Here is a 19,451-nt window from a genome sequence, read left to right on the forward strand (position 1 = left end):
ATTTCACTTCTGTCAAAACTGGACCTCAGGATGTGAAAGAGACAGCCCTCCCAGTGGGGCTGACGTGCACCCACAGCTCGGAGGGGGGGAAGACTCCATGAGAGGGAGTCACAATGCCAGACACGTCCTGCATGATGCAAGAAGGCAATGCTTTACCATGGTGGCTTCTTTTAGTAAGCTCTTGTTTTCAGAGACTTTCCATTTTTTAAAAGGCCTGCTCATGGGTGATTTTCTAGCTTGCATTTTGGTTTGCCATAAATGACCTGAAAGTTGAGTCCGTGTTCAACTGTATGTCCAGAGATGGTCTTAGCCTGGATAGTCTTTGTGTTTGTGTGTGCACTGTCTTGTGTGCGCTTGTGTGTCAAGGCTAGAGACATCAGGTGTCCTTCTCAACTGCTCGCCACCTTACTTTCGAGGCAGGGTCTCTCACTGAAACTGGAGCTTCCGGGTTTGGTTACACTGGGTGGCAAGCACTCCAGGCATCCACTTGCCCAGTGTTGGGACTGTTGGCACACACTGCAGAACCCATGGTTTCACGTAGGCATGAATAAAACTCAAGTCCATGCTTGCACAGCCAAGTGCTTTGCCAACTGAGGTTCTTCCCCAGTGCCCCTGAACAGTCTTTTCTGAAGATGAAGAATGTCTTTTCTTCATCTGTGTACCTCTCAATGTTCTTCACAGCCTCACATTCTATCCTGAGCTTGCCCTCCACTACTGGGTGGGTTCTGGGCCTGATGGAGACTAAGCGGGCCTGGGAGAGGTTGGCAGGTGACATGTTTGCACTTGCTGTACCTTCTCTATCTCCCAACCCCCACTGTCCTTCTCTGGCAATTTCTGCTTTTCTTCCAGTTGATGCTCTGAAGTACTTTCTTTAGATTGCCCTTCCACTCCATCAACCATTTCATTAGGTCTCTGTTTCTCTAGCAGCGCCTTCAGGGGACTGAGTCACAATCTGTTCCTACTTTCTTAGTTGTATGATAATGTGTTGTCCTGTCCCCTGCTAGACTGGAAGCTGCCTTGAAGGCAAAGACAATGAGTATCTTGTTCTCCACCATATCCTGGAGCCCAGCCTCACACATCACTCGGCAGAGTGATGTACAAATGTTTGCTGAGTCAATGAATCAGTGAGTGGCTTGTCCAAAGTCACTTTCAGAGACTGGGTTTAGTCCTATGCCAGACATGATATTCCTTTTCAAATGTCATGTAACATTCCAATGACATATATCTACTGGCTTTAGGACAAGCCAAAAACTTGATTTTAAGAATGGATGATCTACAAATTGAAAAATGAGATGTATTATGAAATCTCAATTTTTCAGCATAGCAAAAGAAATAATCACCAAAGACAAAAGAGCCTACAGAATGGGGAGGAGGGTGGCGGTAGAGATCATTGTCGACTATGTATCAGATGAGGAATTACAATGTGACACATACAAAGAACTTGAAACATTCAACACCAAAGAACAGCCAGCTGAAATACGGCCAACTGATCTGAATAGGAAGCTCTCAAAAGAAGGAATAAGAATAAACACTTGAAAAAAAAAAGTGTTCAACGTTCTTAGCCCTTAGAAGTGCTTTGGGACTCCATCTCACCCTGGTCAGAATGAGCATCATCAAACGCTGAGGCTGTGGGAAGAGAACACCTGTAGCTGGGGGAACAAGAACTGGAGAAGCCGCTACGGTAGTCAGTGCGGGAGCTCCTCAAAAGACTAGAAACAGAACTACGTGACTCAGCTGGACCACTCCCAGGGGTATCCTGGAAGGACACTGGGTCATGTACCATGGAGACCCTTCACATCCACATCTTCTGCTGTGCTGTTCACTAGCAGTAATAAATGGAACCACGCTAGACGTCCATAAGCAGATGGAAGAAGAAATAAGGTATATACACAGTGGAATTTCAGTTAGCCAGAAAGGAAAATGAAACTGCGACCTTTAGAGAAAAAGCAGGTGCAACTGAAGAGCATTATGCTATGAGACCGGCCAGACACAGAAACATAAATACTGTATATATTCTCTTACATGTAGACTCTAGATTTAAACGTGCACATATTTAGAGACTGTGTGTGTGTGTGTGTGTGTGTGTGTGTGTGTGTGTGTGTGTGTAATATGTGTAATATAAAGCTGGAAGGGGAGATCTAAGGGCAGAGAGGGGGAGAAAAGGAAGAGTAATGGAATATATGTGACAATAAAGCAGAAGCTATTTGAAGAAGGGCACCAGTAAGTCCCAGGGGGAGGGCATAAGAGAGACTGGAACCCATCCCATTAAAGTATGTGACCTGTGTGTAAAAACGCCAAACCAAAACCCATTACACTGTATACTAACTTAAAATGTGTTTTTGAGACTGGGCGGCTCTGCCACTGAAGGATGCTCATCTAAACAGAGAAGACTCGGTTTGCCTGTCCACAAAGGTGATGTGGGGCTCTGGCTGTCCATTGCTCTCCAGCTATTGTCTGTAATCACAACCTCCCACCTGCCCAAGCGCTTTGTTTAGGGATAGCCGGAGTGTTCTCAGCTAGAACCAGCAGGTTAGAAAGATGACTGCAAGTCTCCATAAGGCAGTCTGTAGTTGGAATGGACAATTATCAGGGCTTAGCTCTGCAAACCAGTGTTCCTTCTGGCTTTACTAACCATTCTGATCCAGCTAATAGGGTCCTGTTCACCCTTTACAACCTGGTCCAAGTTCTTCCTTCTTCCCCAAGGCTTTCAGCCTACATATGTCTAAATGCATGCTCACTTACCTGTAACCATGTCCTGCCATGCCACCCCTCATTCTGTCATACCTGCTGAATTCCTGTAGTAGGTTTTTATTTTGTTTTCTTTTCATCTTCTGTTTTGCTTCCCAGTGAGGGTCTGTGTTCCTTTAGGGTAGAGCTGTGCTTGGTCTTGGAAAGAATTTGCAAAGCTCTTCCCAAAGACCCAATCCAACCTGCAGATATGTTCCACTTACAAGATGTTTTTTAAATTCTTTCACTGAGTCTAGCTCAGTGACAAACAGACTGCTTAGAATACACGTGGCCCTGAGCACAATCTCCAGCATCACACGCCTAAAAGTGTCATTGGTAATTTCGTATCTAATCTTCTCATGCTGGGGACTGAGCCTTACATGAGCTATGGGCATTTTACAATTAGAAACATGTCCTCAGTCTGTCTGTCGCCTTCTCAAATATAATTTGAAATCTTCCAGGCTGTACTCTCTGCATTCATCACAGGCTCCGACATTCTCTGTCACCTATCCTTTTGTGGTTTCGTGTGTTTGTATTCTCTGTCTGGCCTCTACATCCATCTGAGCTCACAGCCTAGCCATGGTCTTGCAAACCGTCCTATGTCATGTCTTTTGGCTCACCAGCAGATGCCCAGGCCCCTTATAAATGTCACTCACTTGTAAACGTTCCTTTCTCCTGGGTTTTTATGCCTTACTCCCTGGAAGGATGGAGCACTGGCGGAGAGACATCATGCATCTTCCTTCTCCTCCGGGCATTGGGGCAGGTGAGGGCTACCCACTCATGAGGATGCTGAGACTGCAGCCAGGGAGACAAGGCTCATGAACACATTCTATGACCGACAGGCAGGGAAGGAGCACGTGTGTCTTCTCACCAGATCAGATACTCCTGGAGGCCTGGGGCTGCCTTAGTCACCACCATCTCTAGTATCTGGGGCAAAACTGGGTGAAACCCCGTTTCCTCCATAACCCTAACCTCCAAGGCTGGCGGTGGGAAACTTGATTTGGGCTTGTTATTTTCCCTTTGGGACTGCCCACCAACTGCACCCACCAGGTGTGAGCCCGAAGAAGCTGGATGTGGTTTTATCAAAGGAGCCAGTGGGTTTCCTTATAGGTGTCCAAGGGGCTGTTTAATGTCAACACTGGATGTGTGGCCATGGATGATTCACAGCAATCATTCCCGGAGTCTCCCCATCCACTGGATATTCTAAGTTCAAGGGAGCAGCCTTCACTAGCCAACCAAGTAATTCTCTGAGCAAAGATAATTCTGGAAACTAGTTATATGCAACATATGATTCTTAGTGCATAATGGATTCTAAACATTCACATTCAGCGAAATGGACTAAGTCGGGTGTGAAGTGTGACGTATGAGCTGACTTTCCATTAAGGACGCAAGCAGAACTAAATGGAAAAACAGATTTATGTGGGAGAGGAGGAGTCTCTCCAGCGGGGGTGAGGGGTGCCCTCTTACAAGAAAGGCGTTTGTGTTTCAGACCTCCGTGACGAAACCACAACTCTCTCACGCCAAGTTTATGAGGGGAAAACGGTAGAGTAATTCTCTGAAAATAGTCTCTTTCTTCTTTCCCTCCTTGCTGGAGCCGAAGCACCCGTCAATCACTCTAAGCTGCCTGGGGAGGACACCAGCGCACCTGAGACAAAGGCTGAAAATAAGACCCCTGAGGTCAAAGGTCTGCCTCAAAATCCTGCTGCCACCATCTTCGGGATGCGTGACCTTGGACAAGGTTACTCTTCCATGCCTTAAGCCTTCCTGTCTTCAAAATGGGGATAATGAGCAATTCACGTGTTCATCAGCAGTTTAAGACAATGTGGTATATCCATTTAACGGGATATCACTCTTCAATAAGAATGAAAATAGAAACAATACATGCAGCAACCTGGACCGATGTTGGAATCATAATGAGAAAAAAAAAAAAAAAAAGCCAGGCATGTTTATGTTTCTACTTGTATAAGCTGGTATAAAACATATGTACTTATGTTTTCATTTGTTCTAGGAAATTAAATCATTTTTTCATGTAAAAGAAAAAAAAAAAAGCACCAATAGTTGTTGAGGCCAGAGGTAGAGGAGGATTCGCTAGGGAGGTAATGAAGACTCTGTATGTTCGTTGTGACAGAGGTTTCACAGAACATAACTGTCAGCCAAACCCACACTGTCTACTTTAATGGTTAAGGCTTTCTGTACTTAAGACTCAGCAAAGTCTTAAGTACATTAGCACGGAGAGATGGCTGTCAGGAAAGTGCCGGCAGTATGAGCTTAATGATAGGAGCCCAGCTAAAAAGCTAAGCAGCATGCTGTGTGCCCACAACCCCAGCGATGCAGGGCAGGGGCAGCAGGCAGATCCCCGAGGCTCACTGGCTGCCTAGTCAGACTCCTAACCCCCAGGCTCAGTCATTTAAAACAATAAAGGAGAAGAGTGATCAGAAAGTGACATCTGTATCAGCCTTTCACCTCTACAGGAAGATGTACACATGTACAACACACTTATACATTCAACACACACACACACACACACACACAGTCCTGGACAAAGAAAGTTGACTCTTCCTGAGAATCACATGATGCAATATGAAAACCATAAGCCAATGTGGTATTATAGGCTTGTAATAGTATGCTTATAGCAGCACGTAGGAATCTAAGGTCAGAGAAACAGAAGTTCAAGGTCAGCCTGGGCTGGAAACTGTGTCTCTGAAAAAGGTTAAAAGAGAACCAAAAGCTTTCAAAGAAGATGAACAAGAAAATATAAAGCACCTTGCTTGGTGGCTGGTACAAGGTCAATGTTTGGGAGTAAATGGTGACGATGACATCAGCGGACAACTAAGGTGCAAGAGCTGATTCTCTTGGGCGTCTGCCCGGGGCCTGCTGCACTATGTCACAGTCTCTAAGCCTCAATTTCTTAATGTGTTGAGGGGCAGGTTTGCTTAGGATGGCCCTCAAGCTGCAGTGGAGTGACTCTGAAACAGAGGCCCTATGACGACTGTGCAGCCTCTGGCCCTACACACATATATGCGGCAAGCACAGCGTTTGCGAAGGCTGGCTGTGACATTTTAGATTTACTTCTCAAAACATAGCATGTTCCACAATGAAAAGGGGTGGCAAAAGTAGGGGTTCAGAAGCCCTTTGAAGGGTGCTGGGAGGTGGTTCCGGGCGGAGTGGCTAACAGCCTGGAGACAGTCCAGTGAGCGAGAGCACCAGGGATCATGAGCCACACGGTTTCCTTGTTATTTGCATTTGGAAGTCTCTGCTGAAAAGCTCTAGAAATCGTGTTCCCTGAAGTCAATGTTTTCTTACGTAAAACCAAGTTTCTTGGTGTTATAAACAGACACACAAGCAAATGGAGATTGAAGTTACTCAAAAAATGACCTGCAGGGCATGGCCTGCCATATACACACTCCTACCATACTGGTCCAGGCTGGCCAGACAGCCCCCATTACCATGGCCTAGTTCCAAGCTGAGGCTCCCATCCTCTCCCATCTCAGAGGGCAGCAGAACGGCTAAATTTACTGTCAGACTTTGGCCTGTCACATGCCCATTCAGGCAGCCTGTTTAAATGAGTTCAGTTCTCTGTGTCCTCCCTCCCCATCCAGGTTTCTGACCTGAGCATGGCCTAGGACCTGTAGCTGGACCCATATCTCAGAACATTTCATGCGTATTCTCTCTGACCCTACCCCAATCTTGGGATTATCTGGTTTTACGGACTGAATTCTCCTCCTCTTTGCATGCAGCTGCCCACACAAACCTGCTAAAAAGACTTAGGGACCGTGCTTCCAAAGACTGAGTGGTACCACAGCTCCTGCCGTAAACGCTGGGACAGTGAAGAAGTGCGTGGCAGGCTGCACTCGGACACTGGCCATGGGCAGTTGAGCCCTCTGACCTTGAGACGGGGGAACTGGGAAGTGAGCCAATGGCCACCCTGGCTTCCTGCACAGAGGTGTGCTGGGCACCGTCACAGCAGAAACACCTGCCCTAAGCAGGGAGGCCTCTTGGGATGAGGAGGAAAACTGAATTCCAGGGGAGCTTAGGTGGCTGCAATTGGAGAAAGCAGAGGACCCGGCAGGAGCGTTCAGCAAAGCACAGATATGAACGGCTGTCTGCGACTTAAGCATGCACCCAAAGGCTCCCTGTGGGCTCCCAGGCCTCCTGGCCATGGCCGGACTTCCTCTAAGATGGCTCACCTTCTCCTTCGTCTGATCCAGTTACGTTATGTTGTCTGAGGCGGCGACTGCCAGTGAAAAACAACAAGAAAGAAAAAAAAATGAGTTTCAAACACAGATAGCAACCTAGAGTTAGTAAGTGTCCTGACTAGTTTCATGTCAACTGGACACGAGCTACAGTCATCTGAAAGGAGGAAGCCTCAATTGAGAAAATGTCTCTATAAGATCAAGCCGTAAGGCGAGTTATTAAGTAATGATTGATGGGGTCCCAGCCCATTGTGGGTGGTGCCATCCCTGGGCTGGTGGTCCTGGGTTCTATAAGAAAGCAGGCTGAGCTAGCCTGTAAGCAGCACCTCTCTATAGCCTCTGCATCAGCTCCCGCCTCCAGGTTCCTGCCCTGTTTGAGTGCTTGTCCTGATTTCCTTCATTGATCTGGAGGTGTGAGCCAAATAAATCCTTTCCTCCCCAACTTGCTTTTGGCCATGGCGTTTCATCACGGCAAGAGAAACCCTAACTAACAAAACAGGTTATAAATAAAAATTCTCCTGTTTCCACAATCTCGGTCAAACCTTTTTAGGCAAATGGGTTTGCGGTGCATTGTTGCATAGGCATGCGACACACCGTTCCCAGGGCAGCACCCACACACCGACATGAATGCTCCCCCCACCCTGGAGGTGCGAGGGCACCTGCCATGATAGCTTTGTCCACAGCCTTTCCCCTTAATTTTAATTAACTTCATTTTTCACATGTAAGTCTTGGGAGAAGGCCAGCATCGGTGAACTGTCATTATTCCTCTGCCCACCTGTGTTGCTACAGTTTGGGCTGGCATCCTGATACCTGGACCTGCAATGCAATTCTAAATCCCCGTGTGAGACTATGGCATGGACATTGGTGCCAGGTTCTGACCTTCAGGGGAGGAGGCAGCGTGAAGCCAGCTCTTAATTCACCTTGCAGATCGCAGCCCCGGGCCACGGCCGGCTTCCAGACCATCTGATTTTCTCTTTGAAGACTTACTATTTTTGTCTATGTGGATGAGTGTTTTGTCTGCGTGTCTGTATGTGCACTGTGTGTGCCTGGTCTCCATGGAGGTCAGGAGAGGGCGCTGGGCCCCCAGAACTGGAGTTAAGGATGTTTGTGAGCTGCTGGAGACCCCACCCCAGGTGTTCTGCAAAGGCTCCTAAGTGCCGAGCCCTATCTCCAGGGCTCTGTCGTTTTCCCAGTGCTGTGTTCAACACCGGCTGGAGGGACAATGATAGCCAAGGCCACATTGCTAGCAAAGCTCACTACAGGATACACAGTACCATGGGAACTTACTCTTCCGTCTCCTCAGAATTCTTCTTTCCCAATCTGAAAAAAAAAGAAAGAGACAAAGTTTAAGATAACCCATAAGTTGTCTGGGGAGAAGCTCAAGTGGGGGCAAGGCAGCACATCCCAAAGGCTTTCTTTGTAGCCGCTGTGTGTGCGTGTGCGTATGGGTGTGCACGTGTGTCTCCGTGTGTGCGTGTAAATGTCTGTGTATGTCTCCACATGTACGTGTCTCTAAGTATATTTGTGTGTATGTGTCTCTCTCTTGTTTGTGTGTGTGTGTCTCTGTGCGTGCGTCTCTGTATGTATCTGTGTCTCTATGTGTCTGTGTATGTACGAGAAAGAGAGAGAGAGAGAGAGAGAGAGAAGAAGGAGGGAGGGAGGGAGGGTGGGAGGCAGGAAGGACACACTCACGTACATGCATTGTACTGAGTAGAGGCAGAGGCTGGATCAGGCGTACCCCTGGGCCACCCTCCACTACCCCGTCTTTCTCATTGACCCAGGGCTGGCCTGAAACTCTCTATGTAGACTAGGCTGGCCTAAAACTCCCAGAAATCCATTTGCCTTGCATCTGCCTCCTGAATGCTATGATTAGAGGCCCAGACCGCCACGCCCTGCCACCTTATCTTTTGAGATAGGATTTCTTGCACTGAACCTGGTACTCACCTACTGGCTAGACTGGCTGGCCAGCAATCTCTGGACCCCTGCCCCATGCCAGGATGACATGCATGACCTTATCATGTTTTTTGTTTGGTTTTTGTTTTTGGTTTTTGGTTTTTGAAGACAGGGTTTCTTTGTGTAGCCTTGGCTGTCCTGGAATTCACTCTATAGACCAGGCTGGCCTTAAACTCAGAGATCTGCCTGCCCCTGCCTCCTGAGTGCTGGGATTAAAGGCATGCGCCACCACTGCCTGGATCCATATCATGGCTTTTATGTGGATGCTAGGAATCAGAACTCAGGTCCTCATGATTTCACAGTGGGCCGTATTCCCGGCTCCTATAAGGTCTTCTTAAAGCCTTGACACAGTACAACTCCAAAGTAAACTGCTGAGTTTGAGTGCTGGAAGAGCAAGAAGCAGAAAATTGAAATGGATGCAGACAATGACTCCTTTGGCAGCTGGGCGAGTTGCTGACAGCGGGCTGTTTCAGTGACTGAGGCTCTGGTCATATTTGGGGCTGTTCCGTACCAGCCTCAGTAAGCTCCCAGAAGCAAAGGGGGCGCACTGGGCCTGCTGCCTGGCAAGCGGTCTTCTAGCTCGTCAGCACGAGGGAGCAGAGACACATGACTGGCGCTGGGTGAGGACTCAGTCTGAGACAATCCATGAGATCCTGGACCTGTGTGGCACCCAGGCAGCAGTCTTCATGCCAATGACATGAGGTCCACTGGGAAGATTGTCAGACATGCAGCCTGCTGGGCCCGGGGCGGAGAGATTTCTGGATCAGCTGATTTAGGGGTGGGGAACCCCGGACTACACACTGTTGTTGTTATCTGTGGCATTATTATTGCTCTTTTTATGTGGTATTATTATGAGTATCTTATGTTACTGGGAACAGAAGTAGCGATGGTTTTATGGTTGGGGGTCACCACAACATGAGGAACTGCATTACGGGGTCCGAAGCATTAGGATGTTTGAGAACCACTGACCTGGAGTGTAGGTGCCTCTGGTTTGGACCACAGTGCTGTTTACTCTTTTGACAGATGCTCATCTTTCGGGATTAATAAAAAGCTTGGTGACAACACAACCTCTGGGACAGAAGCCTGAACTCCGGCCACCCGGACTCCCTCCGACAAAGCCAGGAATAGTTCTGAGTCACCCACTCTGTGCTGCTGGGGTTTTTTAGAGGAGCCAAGGGACACTACAGTTCCCACAGCTGTGTGGCTATTAGTGTGTGAGCCAGAGGAAGCGAGGTGGGGAGTACATTCTAGACCCTGTGTGTGTTTCTCTGCAGAAAGAGAAAAGGACACATATCCGTATGTGCCTGTGGGGATTCGATGTGAAGCACAGCTCTGCCTCACAGATCTCCTATACCCGTTTGATCCCCTAGGGCATCTTGAGTACCACAGGGCCACACGCACACAACAGTTTTCCGTACTTTGCAAAGGCTTCCACGGTGCCACTGAAGGTGTCTTTGGTAACCAGTGACACTCAGGATACTGGGCACTGTGGCCACGGGCCTCACTCTCGTCACAGAGCTTGTTAGTGATGAGCCTGACAGCAGGCTTTGCTTCCCTGATTTTCACCCTAGGCTACACACACACTGCCCTAGCTGGCACACGCACATCTGTATGGATTCCTGTGCTCACAGTCCTTCTAAGTCCCGCTGCCCACACGAAGAACCGAAGGCTGCGGCTAGTCCTGCAATCAAGCAGCCCGTAACCACAGGAAGCCACAGAATCACACGCAGAACTTTTTTCAATGGAGATGTGCTAGTCCCCTCGACTCCACCCCGGGTAGGAACTTCTAGAAATGGGTCCCAGTCACGGTTATGAGAGTCACATCCCAAACTGTATTCCAGATAGGAGGCTGGGCTCCAGAGCTGCTACGCAGAAGAACAGACACCTGCCTCCCTTTCTCCCTTCTCTTTTTCAGTTGTCTGATGCCTTCTACCAGAACGGTTAATGAATATGGACTTGAAGAAATGGCCAGGAGCCCAAACAGCTCACAAAGCAAAGCTTCTGTTCCTGGCACTCACACAGAGTCTGTGGCGTTTGTATAACCTGACCAGGAGTTCACCGCCACCACAGGCCAGACAATTCAGACCCATTAGGGGCGCTCGCTTGCTCAATATGCAAAATGTAAAAGCAGGGTGCTTGCTGAACCAGCACTTTGAAGAGTTAATTAAATGCCAGCTTTCTTCTGAGGGGTTCCTCCATCACTTGCTGCCTGCTTTGGCCATTCTGAATACAACTTTGCCTGTGGACCAGAAGAAATAACCCCACCCCCTCCCACCATGCAGACTTAATATCAGGGGCACACGTGGTGAGGAAGTGTGTCTGGTCAGCCAGCAACTCGATGAGGAGAAATCCGGCCTTGTGCAATGGCCCTTTGCAAACCGCCACAACACCTGGCCTTGAGCTGCTGCTCTCCAAATACTGGCTTCTCAGATGGAAATGTTTAAAGGCTGCCCTGCTAGCGCCACCTTCCTTTAAAGCTCAGAGAGCCGTGGCTCAGCCGACCAGTCCCAAACCTGCTTCTCTCTGCCCTGCTCAGCTTGACGTAGCCACAGGGTTTTCAGGAGTTGGCACGGGGGTGGCTGGAGACCAGGCACTGCCACTGTACAGCGCTAACACTATAACTTGTGAACTGCCATTACGTATAGCGTATGTGATGTCCTGCGACGATCCCATCATCACCCTTCCTTACTCCATTGTACAACTGAAGAAGCTGAGGCCTGGAGAGCTAAAGGAGCTCGCTTTCTGCTGCCCGCCTGCAGAAAGGCAGGTGTGAATGTAAGCCAGGACAGCTAACTCCAAAGCTCAGCTTCTAACCCCTGCCTGACAGGAACACACACGTGACAGCAGCTCTGCGTGGGCAGATACGCCCCTTCAAGACACTCTGCTAGGAACCAATTAATATTTTCCATGGCACGAACATGCTTCGAACTTACGGTGGGGCTACAGCTTTGGCAAGTCTCCAAATCGAGTGGCTTAGTTGTTCTGTGTGGTTTATTGTGCATTTCGTATTACGGTGGGGAGGGGTTTCATCTAGCTAGGTCACCCTCCCTCCCCCAGTCCCACCTTTTTGCTTATTCGGCTGGCTGACGGCAAGCGTGATGTCATGGCCACCATGCAGGACTGCAGCCAGAGGGAACCCAGTGACTCTGGGTTCTCCTCCTTTCATCCTGAGGCTTCATGGAAAGATGTGCTATGGTGTAAAAAAAAAAAAAGAAGATCATCCCTGGGATGACTCCTCAGATGAGTGTCTATCTACCTTGTGTGTATCACCTGGTTCATCGCTTGCAGCCATCTGTCCTCGCTGCCCTCCCCCGCCAGCAAGGGCTTGGGTTGGCCATCATGACCAAAATACGGGCTACACCTGAGGGACCTGTAAGTGGCCGTGACCCCAACTTGCAGACACTGCCAGCAGCTGAGGGTGAGGCCCCCCAAAGCAACCTGGGTCCCCTCTGGCACCGGACAAAGCCTTTGACTGCTGTCTCCACGCAAAAGCTGAATGCGGCCCTTGTGCAGACCTCGGGGAAACGGTCTCTCGTGCCTAATGGAACACTGCAGAGATCTAAATGGAGATGAAGTAGCACGGCTCAGAGGACAGCCGGGGATTCTGTCTTTATGTGGCATGACAATGTTCGGTGGTTAATTAGACACCGTTAACCTAGTTTAGCAGGGGACATAACTGGGATAAATGGGGGGAAGTGTCCTTGAAGCCTCTTAATGGTGATGGCATACACTGGACCCCAGACCTGCCTCCCTGCTGAGACAGAACAAGTGCCAAATGGACTCCCGAGCCATTGTTCATTCCCAATGACCACTGCCTCCGATCTAGGAAGCAAAGTGAAAGGTCTGGGCACACAGGGACAACCACAACTCTGTGCAGGTGACAAGACTCTAAAGTTACATTCGACCACTGCAAAAAGGTGAAATTCTGTAGCAGGAACCAAGTTCATAGAAGAGAATTCTTGAGAAAGACATCGGGAAACAGATAATGGCCAAAGCTCCTCGCAGTTGACCAATGTGTCCTCCTGTGGGAGGAAGCAATTAAAGTGCCATTTCCCTACAAAGTGTTCTAACCTCATGGTTAAAAATACCTGATGGAAACCTCATAACTGTGGGGTGCAGTGGCACACACCTTTAATCCCCGCACTCAAGAGGCAGAGGCAGATGGCTTTCTATGAGTTTGAGGCTCTGGTCTACATAGTAAATTCTAGGCCAGCCTAGGCTCCGTAGTGAAACTCCGTCTCAAAAATCAGAACAACCGAACCAAACCAAACCATCAAAAACTCACCTCCCCATTGCCTCTGAAAGCTCAGAGGGACTCTCACCCGGGGGGTAGGGGGGGAGAGAAGGCTCCACGTCATGAGCGTGTGGCCCTCCAAATGGGCCTTCGTGATGGAAATCAAAGGGAAGGTGAAGTCTGCTGTTGTAAACATGGCCATACAGTCCACTCAGGACAGGGTAATGAGCTGACCACCTGCATCTCTGCTCTACGCTGTCCCCACACCTGACATTCTAGAGAGAAGCCACCAGATTTCTCACTGACGTCTCTTCTGAAAGTGGAAGTGACTACCCGCTCGTCCCTCGGTTCCTAGTTCTTGTCATTTTTGTGTTTGCTGTCCGATGAGGACTGGTATTATCTTTTGTCGCCTCTTTTAAAGGAAGAACTCCCTAGCATCCGCATTTTGCCACTGTGTGGTTATGGGTCACGCTGCATCCTGTTCAGTCTGTGCAATAATAGCTCATCCTCAAGTATCATGTTGTGAGATGAAAACCATGTCCCAGTCCAGTGCACAAATCCTGTCCTCTAGATGCCACAGTGAATTACATGGCCATTCCTGGATGAAGTCTGCCCCCTGCTGTGAAGATTAAAAATAGCATCTTTGTTACGATTCTAACGCAGCAAGGTGGGGGGAATCAGATCACACTGAAACAATTTTAGTAGCTGAACCCAGTTACGGAACCATATAAAATATGTATCCATGTCTGCTGCAGGGAAAAGTGGCTGAGAGTTGAATCTGTGCCGTAGGTACTTCAAGTAAGCATTATATTACTCAGGAAACCTTTACCAGACTACAGTTATTGGCTAGAACAAGTAAGAACTTGGGAAATGCTGTTTGATATTTTGTATTCTGGTAGGAGAAAACAGCATTATAGAACTAACATTACATCTTCCATAAACTCACACTGCAGAGCCTAAGACACCCAATCTTCTGTCATCCAACCCTTAGTGACTGCTGAGTTTGACATGGAGATTACAGGGACCTGAAGAAGGCTCAAAGCTTGCTGGTTGCAGAGCTAGAGACCCAGGAGCAACCTTGAGGTTTGTGCTTTGTGCTCTACCATGCTCCAAACGTACCAGACAGGGAGGCTGACAAGAAAAACACCAGGAAGGGACTCAAAAGGAACTAGCCACTTCGGTCATGCTTCCTCGAAGACCTGCAGTGAGGCTACAGGAAGGCTTTCCAGTTGGAAAAGGCAGCCTAGACAAAGGTCAGGGCCACGACAGGGCCACCTGAGGCCAGACAAGGTCATAGCTGCTGGCGGCTAGGTAGTAGCTGAAAACAAGGAAGGTGTCAGAGCCGGCAGGGTCGGCAGGCGGGCTTGCTCGAGAGCCCACACCAACTATGCTGAGATGGAAATCAATTTTCACTGAGTCCTTGGTTCCCCCTCAAGTCATTCAAGCCAACACAGAAGCTGGATTTCTGCAGACAACATGCAGCACGCCTTGTGGTCTGCGTTCCTCAGCAGCAAAGGCGGAAGTGGAAGAGGTTACCTCTGCTCCTTCGGGAGGGAGAGTGGAGGGAAGCAGCAGCCGTGGACAGAGGTGGGACAGTTTCCCCAAGCACTTCCCATGTCAAATGCCACTGTCTGGATTTCTGCTACAGCTGCGTATTTTCTATACAAGCTCCATATTTCCTTTAATCAATTTCTTCGAGAGGAAACTACATCTTCAATGGAAAGATAGCATTACCAGTCAGAGGGACCATAAAGATAAAACATAGTTTTAAGCAATATACGTTATATTTTAGTGTCGCTGGATACTACAGTTTGCCTAAAGTCTGTGCTTTCAGCATATTCTTTGATAGTAATGGACAGGACTGGAGAAGTGTCAAAGAAATACTGGGGACATGGGGAGACTCAATCACGGATGCTCAGAGGTGAAAGCTAATGGAAAAGATAAAGACCCTCAGGCTTGAGTCCAGTCTCAGGGAAAACAGCTGTTTAGATCATGAAAGCAGGATGTAGCAACAGAAGCAGAAATCAGGGGTTCCTAAGTCAGCAGCCAGCTTCTCTGTGTTTCCAGAAACGTTGATCTCAGTTCTCTTTTGTTTGCTTTTTGGTTGGGTTTTGTTTTCTGAGCTAAGCTAATCTCCCGATATAGCTCAGGCTGGCCTTGAACTTGGATTCCTCCTGACTTAGCCTCCCTAGTGCTGGAGTTTAAGGTTGCTCCACCACAGAGGCCTGTGAAGATTTCCTTCTACACTAAACTGTGGTCTTTCTACTCCTCCTTTACATCCTGTACTCAGATGTCCAAAGAGACTCCACCTGGCCTGAGTAATGTATATGTATGTATATGTATATGTTCCTGAGATATGTATAGGAAAGGTCCCGGGACCCCTACATCTTCCTTGTGGCTGCTCCATTTGAGGCAAGAGGACCAGCAGGGCCATGTGTGGTAGCTTCTTGAAGATCTCAGAGCACTGCCAGGTACAGCGAGGGTAAATATGACACTTCAAAACATGGCTTCTTACATGATGACCACGAAACCAGAAAACACTAGCAAAGACCCCGAAAGTAGCTCTGGTGAGGCTGGGCCCCAAGGTAAAATCCCTGACGAGCCCACCAGATTGAAGCACTGGAGGTCTGTCTCCCATGCACATAAGCCCAAAATTGCTGCAGCTCGTAATAAAACTGCTCTTGGTTATTTCTTAATAGAGGACTAAAGAGCAAAGGGAGGAAGCAGTGTGATGTTCACAGGCGCATTTTATTTTTGAGAGCACGAACCCATCAAAGGGAGGACAAGGGGACCACTTCTGTCAGGAGAATTTTAACCAATGGCCAGCGTCACTCAGCATTCCCTCCTGGTTCCACCTGCTCAGACTACAAGGCAGCCAGTCTCCCTTTAGCTCAGCCTGGCTGGCTCAGGGGACACAACTTTTTTCCTTGAAAGTTTTTTTTTTTTTGTTTTTGTTGTTGTTCATAAGATTGCTTCATACGATCAACATCTCATTTCTGTGGGGGGTCCCAGAGGACGTTGGTAAAGACGACTTCATTCCAAGCACCTTTCTCGTACACAAACAGTACAGTGTGGCCTTTTCATGAACTTGAGATGAATGTGAGAGGCTCTCAAGGTTTGAGAATGGGCATGGCTGTAGAATTCCAGGCACATTCCATTATACTAATTAGCTGCCTGACCTTGGGCGGTGGGGCAAGGTGACATGTAAGGGCCTTTCTGACTGTAAGAGCCTGTAATTCGAGCCACTTAACCTCCGCAGGCCTCACGTTCTTCATCTCTGAGCTGAGGAAGCCATACTCCACCGGTTCTGGGGCTCTCCTGAGTTAGACAGTGACACCGGCCCTGCCTCCCCTGATCCACATCCTATTCCCTGTCTGCTGGGAACGTCCTCTAGCCTGACAGCCTCCAAGAAGTCCCTTCTTCACAACCCTTACCCTGCCTGAAAATTTCAACCAAGCCAATGTAATATGTTTGTTGGGAGGCCCAAGTCAACATGGCGGGGTACGAAGCTGGGTGAAGGGGAGGGGGAATGATTTTAGTTGTGGGAAGCAGGGAGGACGGAAAAGAACTGTTTTTCCTCTTGCAGTCATCTTTAGGGGCCACACTGTCACCGGCGTGGAGAAGTCTGGCTTTCTCTTGATGACTCTCCTAGCACACCCACCTGCTATCAAGCGTCTTCCTGTTTCTTTTCTCTGAATGTCACTCCCGTCTCCCTTCCTGCCAGGTGGCTGGAAGAAGGGTATCTACAGAGGTCCGCTGTACCCCCTAAACCTCCAAACCCAGGCAGCTCCAACCTGAGTACAGCCCTGGGCCTTGATGTATTCTGAGTGTGGGCGTGTCCCAAGGCTTGAATGGGAGTCTCCCCCAAATTCATGTCGCAACTTCACACCTGGTGTAGCAGTGGCTGGGTGGCACAGCCTTCAAGGGCGCTAGGAGCATGGGAGTGGAGGGGTTAGCACATTAGGAAAAGGCTGGAGGGAACTCACTAGGTCCTTCTACCCTTGCATAGAGGACACAGCCACAGGGAGCCACCTTGGAAGCAGATGGCACCTCTCACCAGAATCTGTTCCTGCCTCTTACTTCCCAGATCCAGTATGTGGGAGAAACATTCCTGTTACCTGTTTGTGTCCTGTTATGGCAGCTGAAACAGACTAAGACTGAGAGAGGTTCATTTCAAATCAGCGGTTCACCATTCTCTAGCAGTGTGCTCGTGGGAGAGCTCCTTAAACGGTGAAAATACGGCCTTTCTGTTCTACAAGGCTGTTCCAGGAATCGAGTACCATAATTCAGGCAAAGTGCTGGGCATGCCCACTCACATACCACTCAATGAGGGAGATACATGCCGAGCAGCGCACCACAGACAGTACCATCGCTCTGTGGACATCACAGGCTGTGTTTAAACTGAGCCAGCTAGGGTGCCACTAGGCAAACCCATCTCGGGAGACCACTGAGGTATCTGAGGTCTGCTCGTGACTATCCTTGGTACTCGGGAAGTGCTCGGTGGCTGGAAGCAGCTGCAGCCACGGCCACAGCTACCCTCACTGTGGACAGTAATGCCACAGGATGCTGTTCCTTGCAGGGATGTTCTTTCTCCCAAACCAACCCTGAGTCCACAGACTGCTAGCGAGTTGTGTCTGCTTCAGTTATTTCGTACTTCTTGTCTCTAGGGACCCAGCATTCCCCCAACTCCTGCTGACCCTCACTGAGTTCCCCCAGCCCCGGGCTCTCAGCTGAGAAGCCAGCACCTGCCCTTGCTGCCTCCAGATCCTGTACTCCACGGACATTCCTCCCAGCTTGCAGGCCTCACCTTAGCGAGCCACTGCTTTTGAAACGACATGAACTTGACCCCTAAGGCTTTAGACTGTGTGCCCTGCTCACTTTCCTACCTCCTGGAACGCTCTCTGCCTCTTGGTCCCTTTGCTTCGCTCCAGCCTCTAACAGTTTATTCCTATGGGAAAAGCACCTTTTCCTGGCTTTTACATGTTAAAGCCTCTCTGAAGGATTTTCCACTTCTTCCAGCTTTTAGAATTAGGCACCCTGTTTCTATGCTATGTAGTCTCCATATCCCATGATGAATGTCATACACACACACACACACACACACCTGATGACAGCAGTGAAGCTGAGTATTGAGCACTGAGTGGGATAACGGGGTAGCTGGTTTGTGCCTCTCACAAAGAGGATTTTCCTCTGAGAAGCACAGGTTTCCCTTCCTGTCTACAAACTCCTCAGGATTGTGCTGTGTCAAAGAGGCCTTCGGAAGAACTAGGACTTAGTATGTCCCCTGTACCACTGGCCACACGCCTGCCAACACTCCAGTGTTTCTATTCCTTCAAAGATGAAGTCATGCCTGCAGCTCCCCCGGTCTAGCGCTGGGTTCTAGTCCTCAGGGCAGCTCATTCTAAGCACACGTGGTACATCCAGGCCTCCACACACCTGGCCTGGGCCGGGAAGGCCCGATCCTGCCTCACTTTCATCAACCGTCTCACTTCAAAGCAGTAACTCTTGCACAAAAATTACCTGTTCTGAGCAGGCAGCAAGGAATTCTGTTAGGTGTTTACATGGGCTTTCAGAGGCCTTTGAGATCACGTATGTGCTGTCTGGGTGTGCTGGGACTGAACCCAGGGGTTCACACACGCCAAGCAAGTGCTCTTTCCCTGAGGCACAGCTACAGCCTTGGTTTTAGCGAGTCTGAAGAAGCAGAGCCAAGCATAGTGAGCTGCAAGCTCAGAGCCATGCCACACCTCAGCGACCCATGTGACCCACCTAGGGGTCTGCACCCCACCACTGCCTCAGTCTCCTTAAACGTCCCACCTCCAGGGTGTAAGTACATGGGATTTAGTTCCCGGAGTTAACACACACCACAGGTGTGTTAACTGTTAACTGGTAACTGAGGTTGCCCAGTTCGTGTGTGTGTTTATGTGTGTTCTTGCATGTGTGCTCTTGTGCAAGAGCATGTTTAGGTTTGGGTCCATGTGCGTATACATGTGTGCATGGAGGCCAAAGGCTGGCATTGGGGCATCGGTTATCTTCCTTAGTTGCTTCTCTACCATTTTGTGGGGGGAAGAGGGGAGGAGTGAGTTAGGGTCTCTCTCACTGAACTCGGTGCTCACTGATGAGGCTACACTGACCAGCCAGCAGGCCCCAGGGATGGTCCTGTCTCCACCTCCTCGGCACTGGAATTACAGGCATGTGCCATGGTACCCTGCTTTTCCACATGGGTGTTGGGGATTGAAACTTAAGTCCTCATACCTACAGGGCAAGTACCTTACCAACTGAGCCGTCTCTCTGGCCCCGTGACCAAACTACTCAGGGAACCGTGGGTCAAAGAGTGCACATGACGT

The 19,451-nt window shown here is 49.1% G+C and overlaps 1 protein-coding gene across 2 annotated transcripts in view; it reads right to left on the reverse strand.

Annotated features, from left to right (window-relative positions):
- Window positions 1-19,451, reverse strand: part of Ift43 (intraflagellar transport 43) — a 71,125-nt gene that overhangs the window by 12,986 nt on the left and 38,688 nt on the right. For both annotated transcript variants that reach the window (XM_055592972.1, XM_055592971.1), the window contains 2 exons: window positions 8,208-8,240; window positions 6,915-6,961 (listed from right to left, as the gene is read on the reverse strand). In XM_055592972.1, coding sequence (XP_055448947.1) covers window positions 6,915-6,961; window positions 8,208-8,240 — 80 coding nt within the window. The remainder of the gene's footprint in view (window positions 1-6,914; window positions 6,962-8,207; window positions 8,241-19,451) is intronic.

Source organism: Psammomys obesus, unplaced genomic scaffold (genome assembly GCF_907164565.1).
Source record: "Psammomys obesus unplaced genomic scaffold, mPsaObe1.curated_primary_1811, whole genome shotgun sequence".
NCBI classification, from domain to species: domain Eukaryota; kingdom Metazoa; phylum Chordata; class Mammalia; order Rodentia; family Muridae; genus Psammomys; species Psammomys obesus.